The sequence below is a fragment of the Parus major genome, chromosome 7 (genome assembly GCF_001522545.3).
Source record: "Parus major isolate Abel chromosome 7, Parus_major1.1, whole genome shotgun sequence".
In the NCBI taxonomy this organism is placed as follows: Eukaryota; Metazoa; Chordata; class Aves; order Passeriformes; family Paridae; genus Parus; species Parus major.
In genome coordinates, this window is record NC_031776.1 from 7256201 (window position 1) to 7276306 (window position 20106).

A 20106-nucleotide genomic window follows, 5' to 3' on the forward strand; every position below is an offset into this window, starting at 1 on the left:
ATTCTTCAAAATTAGTTTCCCAATTCATTTAAAAGATTTTGATGCTGTCACATATATGCATGTACCACTTTGGTTTCAAATGGCTTTACAGTGAGAGAAGCTAAGTGGAATTGGTCCTGTATAAATCTCATGCTTAACTTTATGCTGAAACCAAGTAATCACTATTTGAACACCACCATTAAGGTGAGTGTGGGCAGGAGGGGAGTTCATTTCTCATCAAAGCACTATTTTGTCATTATGTGTATAGATTATTGACAACATCAATTAACTGCCACAGAAATTAGAAAGATTGCATTAGTGGTTATTAATGCGCTTACTCAAAGTGAATATAGGTAGTAACACCACTATTTTAATCCTCTCCTTCATAAAAACCTTTTGTATTTGTCTGTGTTACTCTTGTAAATGTACTGCCTGTTAAGGGTCACTTGTATGAAAATTAATACAGCATTTTTACATTTGATCTAGTTTTCCTTTGGCATAAGAAAGAGGGTTGGAGTTTCTTTTCTCTCTTTTTTTCTTTTTAAAATTTATTTCTATTTTTTAGGGGTTTGGGTTTTTTATCTTGCTCATTTCCATCAGTTGGTGCAAAGTTGATTTGGAAACATGCACCATAAAAGCACCTACACAAGCACATTCACATGAAATTGGATGTTGCTGGTGCACCAGCTTTGGCTGTAAACTTCTAACTTCTTATTAGGTAGGAATAACTTTACCTAATACTGGTTTAGGAAGTTAAAATCCTGTTACAAAGAAATAATTTAATTGGTTTTGTGATATCAGAGTAAACTAAAGAAGCAGAATACATGTCACAAAATATTTGAAGCTGAAAGTGTCCAGTTCAGAGTCTTTTGGAACGTGTGAACAACTGAAATGCAATAATCTGTCCAGATTTGTCTAAAGTTCATTCCTAATAAGAGCACTTTGCATATTGTTCTGTATTCTTGGTATCTGGGAGTTGCATTTTCAGGTGCACTCCTGTGTGTGTATTTTCTTCCTTTATTTCCAGGAATCCGTCTTACTTGCAGTTGAAAATGTGTTGAAATCACTGTATGGGCCACTACCTGCTGCAGTCCCTGGTGAAAGTAATAAAACAGATGTTACCTCAGAAGACATGTTTGTTCATAGAACAGACCAAACAGATGTGGCTGTTAATGAAATGGGACCATCTGGAAATGATGAGCTACATGCTCATACTTCATTCCTTTCACTCAGCAGTGATGTGCAAAACTGTCAAGCAGGAAAAAACGCAGAGATCTGCTTAAATCATCAGACATTTAGTGGTGATAATGTACACAGTTGCCTGGACAAAAGAGAGGTTTCTAAGAGTGATGCCTTTCCAGACAGTTCCTTAAATTTATTGCGTGAGGAGGAACAGAATGGACAAAATATGGCTGATATTCAAAGTGATAGTGTTCCTGTGGACCCTGAGTCTAAAAAAGCCAACAAGCAACTTTTGATTTCTGATAATATTGACAAAATAGATAAAAATGAGGAAGCCTTAGTCCCTAAGGACCTACCTGAAATCTCTGCTGATAGTTGGAGTATGGGAAGTGCATTTAAAGACTGTCTGGGAGACAAGCTGGAACCTGTTAAGATCTTGATTCCTGAAGTTGGAGGGACAACTAATGAGCGAAGGGAATATACTGGTGAAAAAAGCTATGATCCACAAAGCTCTAATCAAAGCATAAAGAAAAAAAATTTGATAAGTGAAAAATTTGGACGTGTGACAGCTTATGACTTAATTAATAGCAGAATAATAAAGAAACCAAAGTCTGCATTTGAATTTTTCACACATGAATGCCGTCCAAAATTGATAAATGATAATCCAAAGACCAGCATGAATGACATCCTGCTGACAATTGAAGAGCAGTGGAAGAATTTGAATGAAGAGGAAAAACAGAAGTAAGTTTGGTCTGTGTCTTGCTTCTGAATCTGGAAACTACCAGAAAGTCACTTGTAATGAATTTAAAAAATTGTAGCATTCCAGTTATTTATGAAAAAATAGATAATATTTTTTGGCTTCTCAGGATCAGAATCACTCTTGTGAATTGTGTTTTGCTGTGTGCAGTTGTGCACTGCTGATTGGAATTATTAGTTTTGCCACTGTGCTGTGCAGCAGTTGGATTAAGGACAGCAGGAGTTAGGAACAGTTCTGCTGAACTGTTTGAATCCTACAAACTTGTAAGGGCAGCCTTTACTGTATCACTCCCAACGCACTGTCCTTGAAACCAGCCGAGTGATGGATGAGGCACTGTAGAGTTCTTCAGAGATTTTTCAACTTTATTGCTATAAAGCAAGAATTATTTTTTAGGAACTTTGGTACTTGAACATTGGCTGAATTCCATTCCACTAAATTTCATTTGTATCCCAACCTAGGCTGCCTCACAATTGTATTTGCAAAACCCAATCAAATGACACAAGGAATTACTTTTTCCCTTAAACAGCTATTCCAGAGCTGGTTCAGGGACTGTAGCACAGTCTAAATCTTAATCTGTTTCAAACAAGACCAAGTCTTCCTGGGTTGCAGTCTGAATAACTAAATTCCATATTTTCCTAAAGTGAATTGTCACTGAGTTTTTGAAATCTGCAAGAAAAGGAAATATTTTAATAAGCCATCTGCATTGTTCTGAATGTCAGCTATATCAGAGTTAAGTGGAACCTTTTTACTTATCTTCTGGTTTACCTAATTTAAAGTTTGCTTTGCAAACAACATGCCATGGTCAGAAACCCATATATGTGAGAAAGTGGTTTGTCCATCTCTGCATAAGCAGAAATATTAATGTAATAGTAGAAATCCACTCCAATTATATTCATGGTTTTGATGAAATGAAACAAAAGGTTCTGCCAGCTGCTTCAGAAAATTTTAATTTGCTCTGCTTTAGCTTTTGAGATTTCATGGTTGCTTTCCTGGTACAACTGTTATGTTAAAGAGTGTGCCTACAGATTAACTTTGCATTAGTTCAGGAAAGAGACCTCTCTGGTAATCAAGTTTTCCTTATATGTAGGATTGAATGCAATATATTATACACAGTGTATATGTATTTTTCTTATATGTAGGATTGAATCCCATGGCTGTTGAAGGAAATGAAGAATTCACCACTACTTGTATCTATAGATACCAGCTTTATATCTGTATATACCTTTCTACATTTATGATCTTAAAATTGCCTCAGAGGGTAGCAAATAGGAATTGTAACATAGACATATAAAACAGAAACACAGGCAACTTTTCCTGCAGAGCAGCAGCCCAGAAGGACTTGTGGCAGAGAACATAAGTCTTGCCTCCAGGTACTCTGGATAAATTGGGCCACCTAGAGGTAAAAACATACGTCAATCCATCAGGGCAGTCAAGTGCCACAGCTCTGCTTCATGCATCTTGCTGGCACAACCCCACATTTTCTGGGCTCCAGTCCTCCATCCTTCTGTGATAAAGTCCTGCCTTGTGCAATGGGTGTGCATGGTTTCAGCATCTCTGTTTCTCTCTGTGGCCCCTCCATCAGGTCTAAATTAATTTAAATCCCTTTTGGGAGTAGTACAAGCACCAGATGTCTTGTAGTGACACAGGATGGCCTTTTCAAAACAAGCCAGCATTTATTACACAACCGGAATGTCAAATGTTACGGTCTTTAGGTTATAATAGAGGAGGAAAGCTCTGTGCATGTCCATGCTGGCAGCATCACATATCCCCCTGCTTTGCAAAGGGTTTCATTCCTTGCAGTCACTCGGTTCTTACTTAATACCGTTTGCATGTGTTGCTGGCCTTAATGTTTCCTGCATATCAGGCTCAGGTGGGAGTGGGAGAAATCCCTCCAAGTGCCATAACAGTGGCAGGAGTAGTTACCCTGAAGGTGTAGGAAAGGTTCAAAGCTACATACGTTGTCATGGGACTAACAAATCACCTTGTCAGCACTCTGCAGTAATTCTTCATGAGTAGATTTGTACCTTGGGAGAAACTTTTTCAGGTAGCGTGGTCTTTGCTGTCAGAGTTTGCAACAAATACTCAAATTCAGATTATTTGTCTTATAAGGGCTGAGAGACAAATATTAAAAGGATTCTTTTAGTATGTGGTTATTTTGTTTGGATTTATATTGCAAAGGGGAAAGAATATATCATGGGTCCATTTTTCTAGTTAAACCAAAGCTGCCTTTGAAACTAGTCTTCATTCTAGTCTTCCACTCTCTGCTTACATCCATTTCTGCAAGTTTTCTTGGCTTTACATTTTGTAGCATCAGAAAAGGATCCTGAATTTGCAGTTTTAATTCACAAAGCAGAGAAATGCTGTTCTTGTAGCTCTTGTTGATTATATGTTCCTCTTTGGAAGGATTTTCAGAAAGGCAAAGTTATTCTCTCATAGTTTGTAAATCTGCAATTTTTCTTTGATTCTGGGCAAATCACTGATATTGATGTGTATGAATTTGGAAGATGCTCACAGTCAAAGTTTGTAAGACTAGAATTTTTCTGGTGGTAGCCTAAACTGAAAGGCAAGCAGGACTTGCATTTTGGATTATCAGTGATCACTAAAGGCTTAGTTCTCTTACACTTAAGTATTTTTCTACATTACAGTTAGGTCTATTCAAAACAAAGTATTTATTGATCTGGTCAGCTGTAAATGAATTTGGGATTAAAAAAAAATTCTGTTCAAGTGATGTCGTCCATTCATTTTAAAAGCAGCAGATGTTTTTTATCTTAATGTTTGCTCCATATTTTCTAGGACGTGATTTATTGCAAGAAACTATTTAAGCTGACTTTTTTAGTTAACTAAATATTGGTACCATATGTGAATGCTAGCACATCATAATTAATTGCAAATGGTGACCCTTTTGTTGACCTTAATTTTCCAGCGTGCATACACATAATTGAATCAAACTGTTCCAGCAAGTAGCAATAAATAAATATGACCAGCTAAAATACTTATTTCCAATAGTAACATATGATAGTACTACTTTTTTTTGGTTTTGTTTTAATTGAAGATTAGACTGGTTTGAATTACCTTCTAGAATTCAGAATATCAAGTAAGGGCAAAAATAGGGAGTTCAGCAAATCCTTTGCTTTCAGAAAAGTAAAATTCATATGCAGTAGACAAGCATAAACTTGGGACCTATAAAAGTTTAGTTATCTCCCTGACATTTATAAACTCATTAAGAATCCATTCATGCTGTAGAGGTTTAGTATGTAGTAATGTTTTAACCATTTAGACAGCATTTAGGAGTAGTTTTTTATTGACTGTTTTTGAAAAAACAGTAAGATTGATTATTACTTACAGAATTCTGTGATAATCATACATATTCTGTATTTTTAACACTTTATATGGCTAAATTTAGGCCATTTGAAATCAAATACGCTTTTATTAAGTAAGGCCTGGTGCTTGGGAAATTAATCAAGCTCCAAAGTCCTGCCACCCCCATGGCCTCCCCTAGAAGGCTGTAGAGCTCTAGAAGTTTAAATTACTTTGTGAATTGAGCTGGATGTGCCTTTGACAAAAAACTCCTTCCAAAACTCTGTATTTGATTGCAGATTAAACAACAGACTGAGGTGAAAAGAATCTTGCTGTAGATCTTTATATGATGCACTCTATTCCTTACAGTAATAGTTCCTCCCCCTTACAGTAATTGAGGTTTTGCTGGCTGTCTTGATGAAGGAAAATCTCCAGCTTTTGTTCAAGGTGTGATGTAATAGAGGCACAGTGACCATCTCCATGGCAGTGGGCAGCATATTGATGTGGGTACCTGAATGGACCATGGATGTGGTTCTTGGCTGTTGAAATGGTTACCTTTCCTTCTGCTTTAGTGTGTTAGTGGCTGGGATTTGGAGATTTTTGTCTGCTGATGCTACTGGTTTGTTTTCTCCTCTAAGTTATGAAATGAAAGCCACTAAGGACCAGGAACGGTACAACAGAGAGGTCAAAAAAGCCAATGCACAGCCAATGCACCGACCAGCAAAGGAGGCAGAAAAACACAAATCCAAGCTAAAGAATGCTGCATCTGACCAGCAGAAGCTTGACAAGATATTTCATGACCAGATTGGAAAGAAGGGGAAAATGGAACAGCCTGTGAAAATTGTGACAGTGCCTTTTTCTCTGAGTTTGTGTAGACGTCACCTTCAGAGACAAGAGAGAAATGTTTCAGATGAACACGAGCTTTTCCTGATCCGTCGTCAGAGTTTTCCTGATGTCTGGATATTTGCTACTGAAAAAAATGTAAAGTTGCTGAATCCATATAGATTGGAAGAGGCCCTGCTATGTAAGAGATTATTGGTGAACCATAAGCTTCCAGCACAGAAACTGGACAATCCAATTGTGTTAACAGACAGGTATAGTACTATTGAGCAAAAATGTGTATGTTACTTAAAACATCATTTAATAATTATTTATCAAATAAACTCTGAACTCTGGCAAGGCCCTGTTTGCTAATGCCGTGCTCATTTGTGCACTCACTTAGCTATTAAAACAGATTTTTGGTTCTTATTCTTTTTATTCTTGAAGTAATGAGTACGCTTTGTCTTATTATAATTGAAATAACTATGATTTTTGACCAGTTTAATTGGTAGTGCACCAAATACAAATTTCCTCTCCCAGAAGAAAATTAAATGCTCCACATTTTCACAATTTCACTGTAGCTGACTTTCCCCCAAGAATTAGGGAATGGCTGATAGAATTACTGTTACTGTATGTCTAAGCTCAGTCCCTCACTATGATAAGTGAATAGTTCTCATTTTGTTTCTTTAAACAAATTGCTTTTCCAAAATGCTTTTAAAAATCTCTATCACTCCTTATCACTTGCTACGTTTTTCTGTGGTTTTTACATACTTGTAATTTTCACATAAGGGATGTTGGTTTTTTAACACTTTGAGGATTTTTTTTCCAGTCTTATTGGTGGATCTCAGTATATGGCTGCTCTTTATAAAATGCAGAAGAACCAGAGTTTCCATGGATCAGGTTATTTGTCAGATCCAAGGCTTGTGGCAAATGGATTCCAGATAAAAGTGATAGAAGGTATGATGGTTTTAAAATCTATTAGTTATATTGGAGTATGTTTCTTATGATTTAGTTATTTAAATTATATTTAACGTGGATCATGTTATTTTGCATCACCTTTTCTTTTAAAGCACTAGCATTCTGCTTTCCTTAACATTGAGGTTTTATTTCTTGGCAAAGAATGTAATCTTTCACACAGAACATTGAGTAATGGAAACTGATGACTGAACAGAAAACTTTAATAGTATTTCAAAGAATGCTCTGAAATCCATGTTTTCCTCACTGCTTTCTTCTTTTCTCAAAATGCTCAATGGCCATATCCTTAATTGCAGTTCTGATGTAATTTAGATTAAACTGGTAAGAATTCCTTAGCCCAGGCCCCTTCTGCAGGTATGTGCTTTAGCTGATGACTCCTGTACTGCTGAGCAGTTAAGGAGGTCCAGTAAGGAGCTGGGTCCTGGTTAATGTCATTCTTTTCTATTGAAATTGTAACCCAGAGCCCAAAGGGGCCAGCAAGGAGATGGTCAGAGGATTGCCATAACTTTTCTCAGGAAATGAAGGAGATTTTGAAGGAATATGCTTTCCAGTATTTCAGTATGATGTCTGTTGATCACAGAATAAATGCATTTCATGTAAGATTCTTCTACTTTATCAAGAAAGCTCAAATATTTTTACATCTTTCTGAAAAACAATTTCCAGGGATGTGTTGGAAACACAGAGGTGACCCACTATTGGTTCTGCAGATCATGAATTCTGTAGCAGAATTCTAAGAAAAGCAAGCGTCTTTGGGGGTAGCACCTAGCTGACAGCTCAGGGAAAAGATTGGCCATAAGAGCTGTTAGAAATGCTATAGCTTCATGTGTTACAGATCCCCACATATGTACAGTGATGACAGATGTACTGTAACATATGGGATCTTTTAAGGGTAGGTACAAAAAAGGGATGTAGACCAACTCCTTCACTCAGAGGCTGACTCTTGTGGAGAACAGAGCCAAAGCTGTTTTCCTTAGTAAATCATGCACAGCAAAAAACAAGGAAACTTCTTTCTGACAGACTAAATCTGTACATAAATATCAACACCTTAGTAGAAGAGGTGTTGGTATTAATCATAATAATAATCATGGAGTGAATAATTGGGGAAATAATGCATGTAAGAGGCAGCTCTTACATTTTTTATTCAGACAAGCAAATCAAAAGCTGAGGAGGTCTATGATATGTCCCTAGGAAAATATGGGAGAGGGGGGGATTGTGGCTTAACAGTTTTGCTCACCAACTTTTTTTTTTTTTTACCTGCTGAAATTCTAAGTTTGTTCAAAATCTAGTTAAATGTAAACTTGATGTGAATAAATTGAATGTGAAAATTTGAAGACAATTCATTTTTAATCCTGAGTGAAGAGTTTAATTTCTAGTTTATTTCAGCAACAGAGAGTTTGCTGACCAGTCTCGTAGTACTGCAGATGTGTCAGGTTTAACCCCAGCCAGCAGCTCAGTCCTGCACAGCCACACATTCACTCCTGACTCAGCAGGATGGGGGATAGAATTGAAAGGGTAAAAGTGAGAAAACTTCTGGGCTGAGATATAAAGACAGTTTAACAGGTAAAGCAGAAGTTGTGTACAGAAATGAAACAAGAAAAGGAAAATTCACTGTTTCGCATGGCCAGGCAGGTGTTCAGCTCTCTCCAGAGAGACAAGCATCATCACAGCACCCCACTTCCTTCTCCCTCCCCCAGCTCTATGTGCTGAGCTCGATGCCACATGGTCTGGAATGTGCCTTTGGTCAGCTGGGGTCAGCTGCCCAGCTGTGTCCCCTCCCAACTCCTTGTGCACCCCCAGCCTCCTCACTGGTGGGGTGGGGTGAAGAGCAGAAAGGACCTTGATGCTGTGTTAGCCCTGCTCAGCTGCAACAAAAAGTTCCCTGTACTACCAACACTGTTGCCTGCACAAATCCAAAACAGCCCCATTCTAGCAACTCTGAACAAAATTGGCTGTCTTGGCCACAACCAAACTGGAAACTACTTTTAAGATGGCTTGTTTAGTTTAAGAGCAGCACTGTAACACTACAATAGCAAAAGACTTGACACAGTAACTGGGATGTAGTCTTCTCATCCTATGTTCCTCAGATGTGAATTCAAGGAAATGAAATCTCAAGGAAACTGTTCACCTTTCATTTACAGTTAGTGAAAGTGCTTTGTATGCACTGTGGAGGTTGATGAACCATAGGAATAGCCTGGTAAAGAATGGGAATCTAATTCAGTTCTTTGTCCCACTCTTCTATTTTAACTACTTGAGTGAAAATTTAATAACATCTGAGTCTTGTCAGTCATGTTTATAAGCTTCTGCTAATGACATTACAGCAGTTACAACCTCTTTTATTAAAAGAGCATACCATTGCAGATGAATGTAGAAATACCAGCAAGCAAATGGAATTTCTTCCAGCTTTTTTCCTATTGACCCAAGGATTTCTGCTTATGACTTAATCAATTTCTCCTCTATTTCTTAAACTTGTCCCTGAAATCTTCTACAAATACTTATTAGAGTTAATTTTTTAGACATGGGTATTATTTTTTAACATTCTTAATGTGTCCTTTGGGAATTTTACTATGAAGTTTAAGGTTTTTTAATTCATAGGTTCTTGTATAATCTTTACAGAAAGGAACATGCATACCTGGAGTGATTTGTCCCACTTAGACCTGAGTACTCTGTAGGATTTCTCAGATCTGAGAAAACCAGTTTGTTTGATTTTAGAAAGTTTGTTTCATAAAACATCTTTCATAATCCTTACAGAACCATTACTTTTTTTCACTGTCTATATTCAGTGTCTCTTTTTGTGGGATTTTTGAAATTCAGACACATCCTGAAAGAGAGGCATTCTGATGTTTTTGAACTAGATTTTTCTTCAGAAAAGTTTTGTTTCTTCAGGATATATCATTAATTTTTTGGGGCCAGAGGTTCTTACTTTGCATGGTGGATGGTAAAGTCACAGCTTGCTGTGGAGTGGTCCTAGAATGGAAATGTGCCATTAACCTGTGGTAATTGTAGAGTTTCTCCTTAGCAGCATCCATAGGAGCACACCACAACCCCATTCTCTGTGCACACCACCTTTGTAACTATTTTTTTCCTAACTTTTTGGGTTAATTAGATCAGTCCTAATATTTTCTGTTTTTAACTAAACTGAACTATCAACTCTTTCTCTCTGTCAGGGTCCACTGCAGCACATTCAGAAGTCTGTGTTTTCCTCTGGGACTTCAGCCCTAATATCGTCATAATAGATAACTCCTTTCTGACTGCTGTTTGATTTCTCATTAATAGACACTTATTAGCACTTGTTAGTATGCATGGCTTCCTTTTTCATCCTGAGTGAAGAGCTTTATTTTCTGTAATAGAAAGTTTTTCTGATGGAGAGATCCTCTTACATCACAAGCAGATTGATTGGTTGATTGATTTCTTAAGATTTTAATTTCAACATGCATTTCTGGTAATTTCTTCCTGCAAAGAAGTGATATTTCTGGTACTTTCTTCTTGCAAAATAACAAGCCTTTCTGTTGATCCATGCAAATAAGTCTGTGATGCCGTCACTAGCTCTGAGGTACCTCCCAAAACATGAGCAAAGGAAATTTAGCTGCTTCAATTCAACATTCAGTGTTTTAGTCATAGGAGAGACTTTCCTTGACCCATAGTGGTCTCTGAAGAGGTCAGTCAGTCCAGTAGGTTGCATTGATTATTTGTTTAAATCTCTACAGATATTCTTCTACCAAAGAAGAAGAGAAGGACCCCGAGTATTACTGCTCATTACCATATATTAAGTCTACTCATTATACCAATACTAATTTGGAACATTGGACCTCTTGCCTTTGGTATTGTGCACCCCACTAGGACAGTTTCCTAGATGACTGTAACAATTTAAATTTAAATATAGGACCATAGGTTTATTCCTTATTTTCTTATGGAGTTGGGGTGTTTTAAAGAACTGACTGCTTATTTATTAAAAAAAACCCATAGCGGCTGCCTTGATTGTGAATGAATGTGACTGGTAATTCCTCTGTTGCATTAGGCTTGCATCTCAACTTATCTTTTTTTAAAATGCTTCTTTGCAGTTCAGAATCTTAGCTTCTGTCAACTTGTGGCACAGAGGGGCTTTTTATGAAGATTTTCATTCTTGTGGTGTCTTACTTGAAAAACAACCCATCCATGAAGTATTAATTTTTCCTTATTTGGAGGACATGCTAGGGGCAGTGTCATTCATAGGATAAAAAATGAGGCATTCATTAATCTTGGGATTAATCTTGGGATTAATACTTAGAAATCGAATCTTATTCCCTTGCAGTGCTTGGAATTCATAGAAATACAACTCCGTTCTTTAATGACCAATACCTTTTAATTAGTGGGGTGGTTCTGAGCTTTATTTACTCTCATAATTTACCAGGAGTCTTTCTCACAGGCCTTCCTCTGAACCCCATGGCACCATTTGGCACTGGATACTCTCTCTTAGTAGATTTTTGAAAGGTCTAATTAGCTGTTTTCTTCCTGACAAGAATTCAGTTCCACATGGAGTTTTGTTCTTCAGCCATTTGGTGGGAAAACTTGGTGGTTTAAACATCTGTATTTTCACAAATGTACCTTTGGATGTTAATTTTTGCAAGAGTGTGGGAGTTGGAGGTCTTACTTGCAAATTGTTTCATTTGAAGATAAGTCTGCCTTTTGAATGTGCTCTTGCTAGAAGACAGAAAGGTAATCTACCTTTACTCTCTTCAGAGACTCTCTATGACTGCAACCAAAGTTGTTCCAAGCATCCTACACTTTGGAAGTGCCCCCTCTGCTTCATGTTTTTGGTAGGCTAAGATCTTTGTATTGTCTTCCTGATTCCCTTAATATTAACTGTTCATCAGTCTAAGGAGTTTTCAACTAGATTTTTCTCTGGATAGCTCACAGTGAAAAACATGTTGTGAAATAGCCAAGAAAACACTTCTTGCTGTCAGTGTGTCAGTTAGGCAAAATCAATGGTTTCTTTGTGGAATGTGCCAGTTGTTGCAATTTGCAAAGCTGTGACGCTGAGCTCCAGTCTGTCTTCCACTGCCCTCCCACCCCCTCATGTTCTGGCCTTACTGAGGCTTCAAGTGATGCTACCTTTGGGAGAGCAGTCTGTTTGCTTTTACTTAATAAAGCAAATTACTTAATACTCAGTGTTCCGGGACCTGCCAGGCATTTGTTTGCTCACAGTGACCCCTACGTGCAGGGAACATTTCAAGAAGTAAGATGGATTACTTTCTGTCCAGTTCTTCTTAAGATGTGTTTATTATATGTGCCTTCACTGCACATCTGTCTGTTTGCCTTTGGGAAAGGCCTAGAGGGAGATGGAATTCTTGGCTGGAGAGGGACTGACACCAAGGAGCACACCTTAGCTGGTATTATATCAATGCTGGGTCTTAGACCATGCTCCAAGGCAGGCTTTTAGGGTAGAGTTGTGTGCCTCATGTAGTCAACATGAGTATGTACAAAGAAGGTGCTTGTAAGGCCTCAAAGAGCAGTAGTAGGTAAATAACCCATTGTTCTTGGTGATATAAAGTGCCTTAGCTCTTGTAACCCACCAGTGGAAAACCATGCTGCAGTTTTATTTCAGTTTGATTTTGACCATAGTCTGGGAGATAGTGTTATGGTGTCACCTAATCTAGGTGGCAGCTGGAAGGGAACAGATTTTCCTGGCCATCAAGAAGGAATTATCCAAAGATGATTGTAAGTGCTTTGTTTGGAAGGAGAAAGGGGAAATTTGTAACAATGAGAAATCCACATTTTTACTCATTTGAAAGCTAGTTTATTTGTTCATGGAAATACTTCCTTGGAAGTTGCAAAGTATTTCAGAGAAGCTACCATGGCAACTGTTTGAGGTCTGCTGTTTGAATACTCAAAAATCTTAACATATATTTTGTCAAAAATTTACAAGTACACTGAGGCCTGGACATCTGCTTATATCATCAAGTGTTGCCAATACCAGAGTTCCTGCAGAGACTTGCAGATAAATACTTGTTAATCAGCATGCAAATGGGCTGCACTGCAGTTTAAAGAATGCTAAAAGAAAAGGATAATGTCCACAAACAGAAATACCAAAGAAATAAACCTCCTTTAGCCAGAGTTTGTATTGTTTGTTCTTATATTAAACTCTTTCAAGCCTGCTTTGACTTTCAGATGAAAGAGAAAAATGGTGAAGTCAAATCTGGCTGTCAAAATTTGCAGATGGAACAATGGCTAGTGGTGAAGCTGAAGAGTATATGAAAAAATGTTTTGCAAATCCAGAACCTCACTTGTTCATAAAATTTTAAAAGGAGGAACAGGAAATACAACTTTTTAAACATAATGTCTAAATACTTGAAACTTAAAAAAATTTGTGTCCTGTCTTTGGTAGCAAATAGAGGGGTAATTATTGAAAGGTTTTCAAATAGACTGAGTTCTAATTTTAGAGAGAAAGCAGCATAATCAAATGGTCTGGAATAATTCCTCAAATCTAATCTGTAATTAAATCTAAAATAGGACAAAAATTAAGAGAAAAGAGCTGAAGGAGATTTTAAAAAGAGACTTTATCTTTTCCTCCTGTCCCTTACTGACAGGCTTGCCCATGGGGAAATATTAGCAGAATACATAATCTTTTCTCACCTTTATATCTGGCAAACTTTCATATAATTTAACATTTTGCTTTTAGCTGAATCCTAACATAGGTTTACAGTATTATATAAAAATATGTCTCCACTTGCTGGCCGTGATTAGGGGAAGGCAGCTTGAAAAAGAGAAGGAAGACATAGCTGGGTGAAAAATGAAATAAAGTTTCAGATGTTTAATACATTGCTGGAAGGTTATGTGATTTTTGTGGGGTGGGGGATGAGGGGCTGTTTCCTATATTGAATTCCCACTGGTCAAAGTATCTCATGCCATGAAACTTAAAAAGGCCCAAGAGCATTATTTACTCAGTGACACACCCATATTTAGGAAAAGTTTCAACCTGCACAGTTACCCTGTTCATCTCTGCTCTTGTTTAATGACTGTCAAATAAACAGTGCCTGGACATGGATAACTCGGCTTCATTCTGCCAGCTAATGAAAGTACGTTTTGTTGACTCATGTTGCATATATATTTTCTATCACTTCTGAAATATTTCATATTGTTGTTTGGATTAGGAACAGGAATTGTCCCTTGTGACAGTTTGTTAGTTTAATCCACCTTGAAGCTATCTGTCTCAAAGTCTTTTGACTTTACAAAAGCCATTTGTGACTTGAGCTGAAGGTAATTTATCCTACCTGGAGCCATTACACAAGAGTGGATTTATTTTCATTAGTAATTTAATTTTTCTGTGCTGTCTGTGTCAAAGTTTGTACTTATTAGACTTGTAGTGTAAGAAAAGGGAAGCTAGCTGTGCAGGTTGAGCTGAGATTTCTGTGCACCCAGCATGAATGAGTAGGTAGTCTGAAGGACTGAATGAGAATGTGTGAGCTTGACCACCAGAGAACTTGCTTCTAACTGGGAGTGGGAAAAAAAATTGCTGTACAGGAAAAACTTCAATCAATTTTTTTTCCTGTAACGTGAATAAGATGGGAAATAGTATTGACCTTAATGCTTGAATAGGTACTTGGTTAGAAGGGCTGTTTAATTTTTTATTCATAATTCTTACTCAGAGTGTTACCTGCTCCAGCAGTGATAACATATGAATGATAATATGAAGTCAGTCACAGAGCCTCTAGTTTTATGGGTTTGAGTTTTTCCTCAGATGTGGTAGGAGAAAAAACTGCTTTTTATTTCAGTAGAATCTGAATTTGTTATGATAACATTTGAACTCTACAGATGTTTAAACCAGTTATGTAGGAAATAGTGCCAACACAGTTTTAATTTTTTTCAAATGAAACTGTGTTTTATTGCTAGCTTCAACTTTAATTTTATGTATGTTTAATTAAAGGCACAGAAGCTTTAATTAAACATACATAAAATTGAGCTGCACTCAAGACTCAAGCATTCAAGGGAATGCTGCAAATGTTTTAAGCATTAAACAGTGCCAGCTAGGATTTGGATTAATGTAAGCTGAGACATTTGTGATGTGAATAAACACACATCATCATAATGAAACATTGTGCAAATAAATGCTTTTCATTCCAAGGGAGGAACAAAATAGTTTCCTAATTGTATTGGACTAAAGCACTAAATGACTTTGCATCAGTTTAATTTTCTGTGAATTACTATAGAATAGAAACTAAAGCAGTGCATGAATTACTGTTTTGTTTTTGTATTTTCAGGTGTTATGGCTGCAGAAAGTCATCTGGAAATAGAAGGGATGGCAAATTGTCTGCCATATTACGGAATTTCTGATTTGAAAGAAATTCTGAATGCAGTTGTTAACAGAAATGCAAAGGAAGTATATGAATGTAGGCCTCTCAAAGTGATAAATTACTTGGAGGTGAGACAGAAGCTTTCTTTTAGTACTAGCCAGCTAAACTTGTAGTAATTCCTGAAACAGCTTGAAAATCTTTCTTCAGCTTTGTGTTTTAATTAATTTCATTGTATTCTAAACAGAAGTTCTTCTCTTTTCTTGAAAAAGGGAGTATCATATCCTCTCCAAGTTGTGTATTCCTTACCAAAATACTTCCATCAGACATACCCAGAAGTAGTCACTCAGTGTGTTACAACACATGCCAAAAGCTGATGTTCACAAAGTGTTTCCTCTGTAAGGCACTTTTCAGACTAGAAAGGCATTTCTTCATGTTAGGATACAAAACTGCCAGAGAATGGCAGTGACTCATGTTTATATTTTTTGTGCAAAGAAATAAGTTGTCCATCCAGAGACAGTAACGGCATGACATTTCAGAGACAGCTAATAGATGTGATACCAGTTAAAACTGGAGTAACCAACAGTAATAGTAATCATTTCTTGTCTAGCTGTTTCACTAATGCTCTTTAATACCAATTCTCTTAAAAAGGGTTACCAAAATATATGTAAAGTCTCTTCTTATTTAAGCATTTATAACATGCCTTCCTGAATCAGGTTACTTCAAACTGGGACATAGGCACATACTTACACAGTTATGCGTTTTATCTTTTAAGCATTATTACACAAATCTTTCCCTTTTGGGGGTAGTAAGCTGCCTTTGCAGCAAGTGATTCTGTTGTGTACAGTAGAACCACTCTCATGCACTAAGGAAAAAAGCTTAAAGAAGGGGTAAATTGAGTGTTGAGACAGGAATGGTTTGTAAAAAAGCCCAGACAGCTATAAAAGTTGTTACTCAGAAATAAGTGCTGAATTCTTTGACCATTCTAGGAGGTAAACACTGGAAGTGCCATTCACTGTCATGTTCAGAATCACAACTTCAATCATTCATTTCATGTTTGAGCAGGCAGCATGTCTGCAGCTTTTGCTGTCAGTTGATAGATGTAGAAGAAAGAATAGGGTAAAGGTTGAAGCAGCAGCCTTCCAGGGTATAAAACAGACCACAGTGATCTTTTTCCCACTTGGAGGAGTGGGAGAAAATCTCAGACAAAGAACATGAGATAATTTAGATGAAATCATTATGAATGGTGCTCAGGTTTATACAGGAGGAGGGAGGTTGTGTGCCACATACATTTCTGTCTAGGCAACATGACTTAAGTCCAGAAGAGAAGGCAGTGGCAGGAAAGCCCATCTTGGAGGAGGAAACAAAACTTCTTTTTGAAGTTCCTTAGTTCTTTGAGGGTGGGTGCTTTAATATTCCTTCCTGCCTTCTAAGTGAATACAGCAGGCCATAGTAAAAAAAATGAATCTATGAAGTTTTGCTATAGTGTTTTTCAAATTTTACTTACTGACTGCTGAATTAATTTATGATATTTCTAAAGTTTGTGGTGTGAAATTTGTCTTGTGAACTGGTAAACATGTACAGCTGATGCTGGTGACAACAGGAAGTAAGAAACATAAAGCATCTTGCAAAAGTAAGTTAAAAGGGTGCAAACATAACCGGGGGGCTGATTGTACATGCCTCCATTGTAGAAATGTCACGAACTGACCAGTAAGATAGTTTAAAGTTATATTTAGATTTCTGAGATTTGGAATATTTAGCAGCAGAAAAGAATGACCTTTAAGTAGTGAGTGCTTAATTCCTGCTTTCTGGTAGCCCCAGGATAAAGTGCTAAAAAGTGGTCCTTTAAAACTATTGGGGTTTTGGTTTTGTTCTTCCTTTCCACAGGGAGAAGCAGTACGTTTAGCTCGGCAGCTGCCCTTACATTTGTCAAAAGAAGATGTGCAAAACACAATTTACAGGATGAAGCAACAGCTTGGAAGGGAAAATAAAGGCTGTGTTCATGGTCGTCCTTTTTTTCATCACTTAACAGATATTCCAGAAGTTGACAAGCACAACTCCATGGAAATTATTCAGTAAATGGAACATTTTGTTTGGGGTCATACTTCTCTTGCTTAATTTTGATCACTACTCTGTAATTTCAGTATGTTTTGTGCAAAGCTTTTGTAAAATGACTTTTCATTGTTACATGTTCACCTCTTAAGTACTTTATTTAAATAAAAATGCTACTTGAAAACTGGAAATAAATGCTGTAGAGAAACAACTCACCAATATATTTTTAAAAAGAATTTATTAAAGAAATGTTCTCAACTTGTTTCCTCCTTCTCTTATTGCTGCAGGTTTAAGAAATACCAGTATGTCAGAATTTTTTAGATGTGAAGTGGTTAGAAGTTGCTTTCAACAGAGCATGGCAAAGTTTATTATACTAAGGACATCAGCTGTTAATTTTCAAAGGAATGCCAGATAGCTGTAAGTATTTAAATATGGCATTGCCATATGCAGTTATTATAGTTAGACTTCTGTGATGTTGTATTTCTATTTGAAAATTCTAATCTCATGTAAATTAGTATTGGCAGTGTCCAGTCTCCAAAAATTCTACACTTACAGAAGTGTGGCTCTTAATAGTATAGTACAAAAGTTTAAAAACTTGAGATCAACAAAACCTGGCCAGTTATTTAAGATCAGAAGTGGATGTGAGTCACAGGAGCACAGGTTAGCGCTGAAATCAGGTGCCCATGCATGTTGATTGGTGCAGTGCTATACACAAACTGTTTGGGGGTGGGAAACATAAACTGTCCTCCCTCAGGCAGAATGTGGCATAACTAGGGCATAGTCTGCTATATAGAGAGCTACTGATTTTGGTAAACTGGTTCATTCTCTTTCTACCAGAACACAATGTTTACTTCTCTATTTCAAGTAGTGGCCTACTTCTGTAAACCTACCCCCCTAGGCCTTCTGTGCACAGCAGATGCCTTGTCTCTGGAAGAGTATGGTTTTAAAGTTTGATGCTCACCTGTTGTTTGCAAACCTTGGCACTATGAAAATGTGGTGGTAGGACCTAGCTTTGTATTGTTTCTGTGGCTGCTGGGTAAATGGTTGAAGGTTGTTGAAAGGCCCGAGTGCAAGCTAGTTTGTGGACAGGAGTGTTGGACCAGAGAAGCAAATGTAGTGTTGGAGTATGTAAATCACTGATGCTGAACTGGTGAACTAATTTAAGAAATCACATCATAGTCATACATCACAACATGTAAATTCTAACCTGAAAGGCAATGATTATCTCTTTCACAGAGCCTGTTGCAACAGAACAAGAGGTAATTGTTTTAAACTGAAGGAGGATCGATCTAGATTAGGTATAAGAGTTTTTATTACAATGAAGGTGGTAAAACACTAGAACAGTGTTTTACTGTTGTATGCAGTAGATGCCCCATCTGTGGAAATACTCAAGGTCAGGTCCAGTTGGATGGGGCTCTAGGCAACTTAACCTAGTGAAGATGTCCCTGCTCACTGCAGGGGAGCTGTACTTAGGTGACCTTTAAAGAGTCCAACTTAAACTATTCTACAATTCTGTGGTTATTTCTTTATGCCATTAAAGTAAGTTTGTCCTTTTCGTAAAGAGCAAGGATGATCAGAGGGCACAAGCATGATATCTTTCCAAGCTTAATGGTAGCAAGGCACAAAATGAGAATGTCACTTGCAAACTGGACACTTGGCTCTAAATGTCACTCAGTGCAGAAGATGTGAATTTTTAGAATCGAAGTGAGAAGGTGGATGGAGATAGAGGAGGAAGGAGACATGACCCTTGGCTCTGATGGGGAAACAGGATCCCAGCCTTGCATGGGATACAGAAGGTTATAGTTTGTTTATTTTTATTCTTGTTGGAATACAAATTCTGAGAGTTTAGAGAGGTGCCATTACAGTAAGAAAAGCCAGAAGCAAGCTTCAGAATGGAAGTTTATCTCCTGACTAAGGTTGTTGGAAATTGGTGTATGCACCACTTTTAGTCAGTTTGGAGTATAATGTACAGTATTTAATGAGATTAAGAATTGCTAGTTCTTTTCCAAAATGTAAAATAGCTATATCCTAATTATACTGAAGCCAGTGCTAATATCTTTGGTAACACTTGAGTCTACATCAAGCAGACAAGTTTTAATAGGTATTCAGGCTGAGGACAAAACCTGATTGGCAAATGGTATTCACAGGTGCCAGCCAGGGTAGGTTTAGTTGCTTTGGAAGCAAAAGCATTTTAGCATCAGGATTTTCAGTGCAGGTGCACCTGGTTAGGCAATTGAGAGCTGTGTCTTCCCTCCTTTCCTGACTGTGTTTGCTAGACTTACACCTCAGAGAGCTGCTCTGGATTTCTTCCTTAGGTATGTGTACAGTTTGTTTTCTGTCTCTTGGGGATATTGGGGGGTGTTGTGTGGCTGGGTGCCAGCAGTGAGTGCTGGAGCACAGCCTGGGAGCTGTAAGTCTGGGTGTCTCCCCATCACAGTGCTCATGGCTAGGAGTACAGGCTGAAATTGGGAGTTCTCTTCATGTTCTGCTAATGGGAGATGGCTTTAGGTAGGACAGGGTGGAGGTCTCTCCTTGCTTTATCTGGTGTGAACATAAAGAACTATTACTTTCTGTGTCTAGAGATGTTCTCACTGATGCCTCTAGTGATGCATCCATTTTATCTTCTTCGTTTAAACAATAGAAGTACCCCAGTTCTAAGTCTACAAGTTTGAAGAAGTTAAATGGTGTGCCTGAGGTAGCAGTTCTGGAGAAGAAAGGCACATCAGCTTCTGCCATTGTCTCAGCACGGGGTGCTGCACAGTGAACCCCACGAGGCTCTCG

The 20106-nt window shown here is 37.6% G+C and overlaps 1 protein-coding gene across 8 annotated transcripts in view; it reads left to right on the top strand.

The window, feature by feature from the left end:
- Positions 1-17583, top strand: part of PMS1 (PMS1 homolog 1, mismatch repair system component) — a 43640-nt gene extending 26057 nt beyond the window's left edge. For 4 of the 8 annotated variants that reach the window (XM_015634176.3, XM_015634173.1, XM_033515979.1 and 1 more), the window contains 5 exons: positions 1007-1902; positions 5854-6309; positions 6864-6991; positions 15244-15404; positions 17161-17583. In XM_015634176.3, the coding sequence (XP_015489662.1) occupies positions 1007-1902; positions 5854-6309; positions 6864-6991; positions 15244-15404; positions 17161-17352 (1833 nt within the window). In that variant the 3' untranslated portion in view covers positions 17353-17583. The other 4 variants (XR_004498246.1, XM_015634175.2, XM_033515981.1 and 1 more) reach the window with 4 other exon arrangements.
- The last annotated feature ends 2523 nt before the right edge of the window (positions 17584-20106 follow it).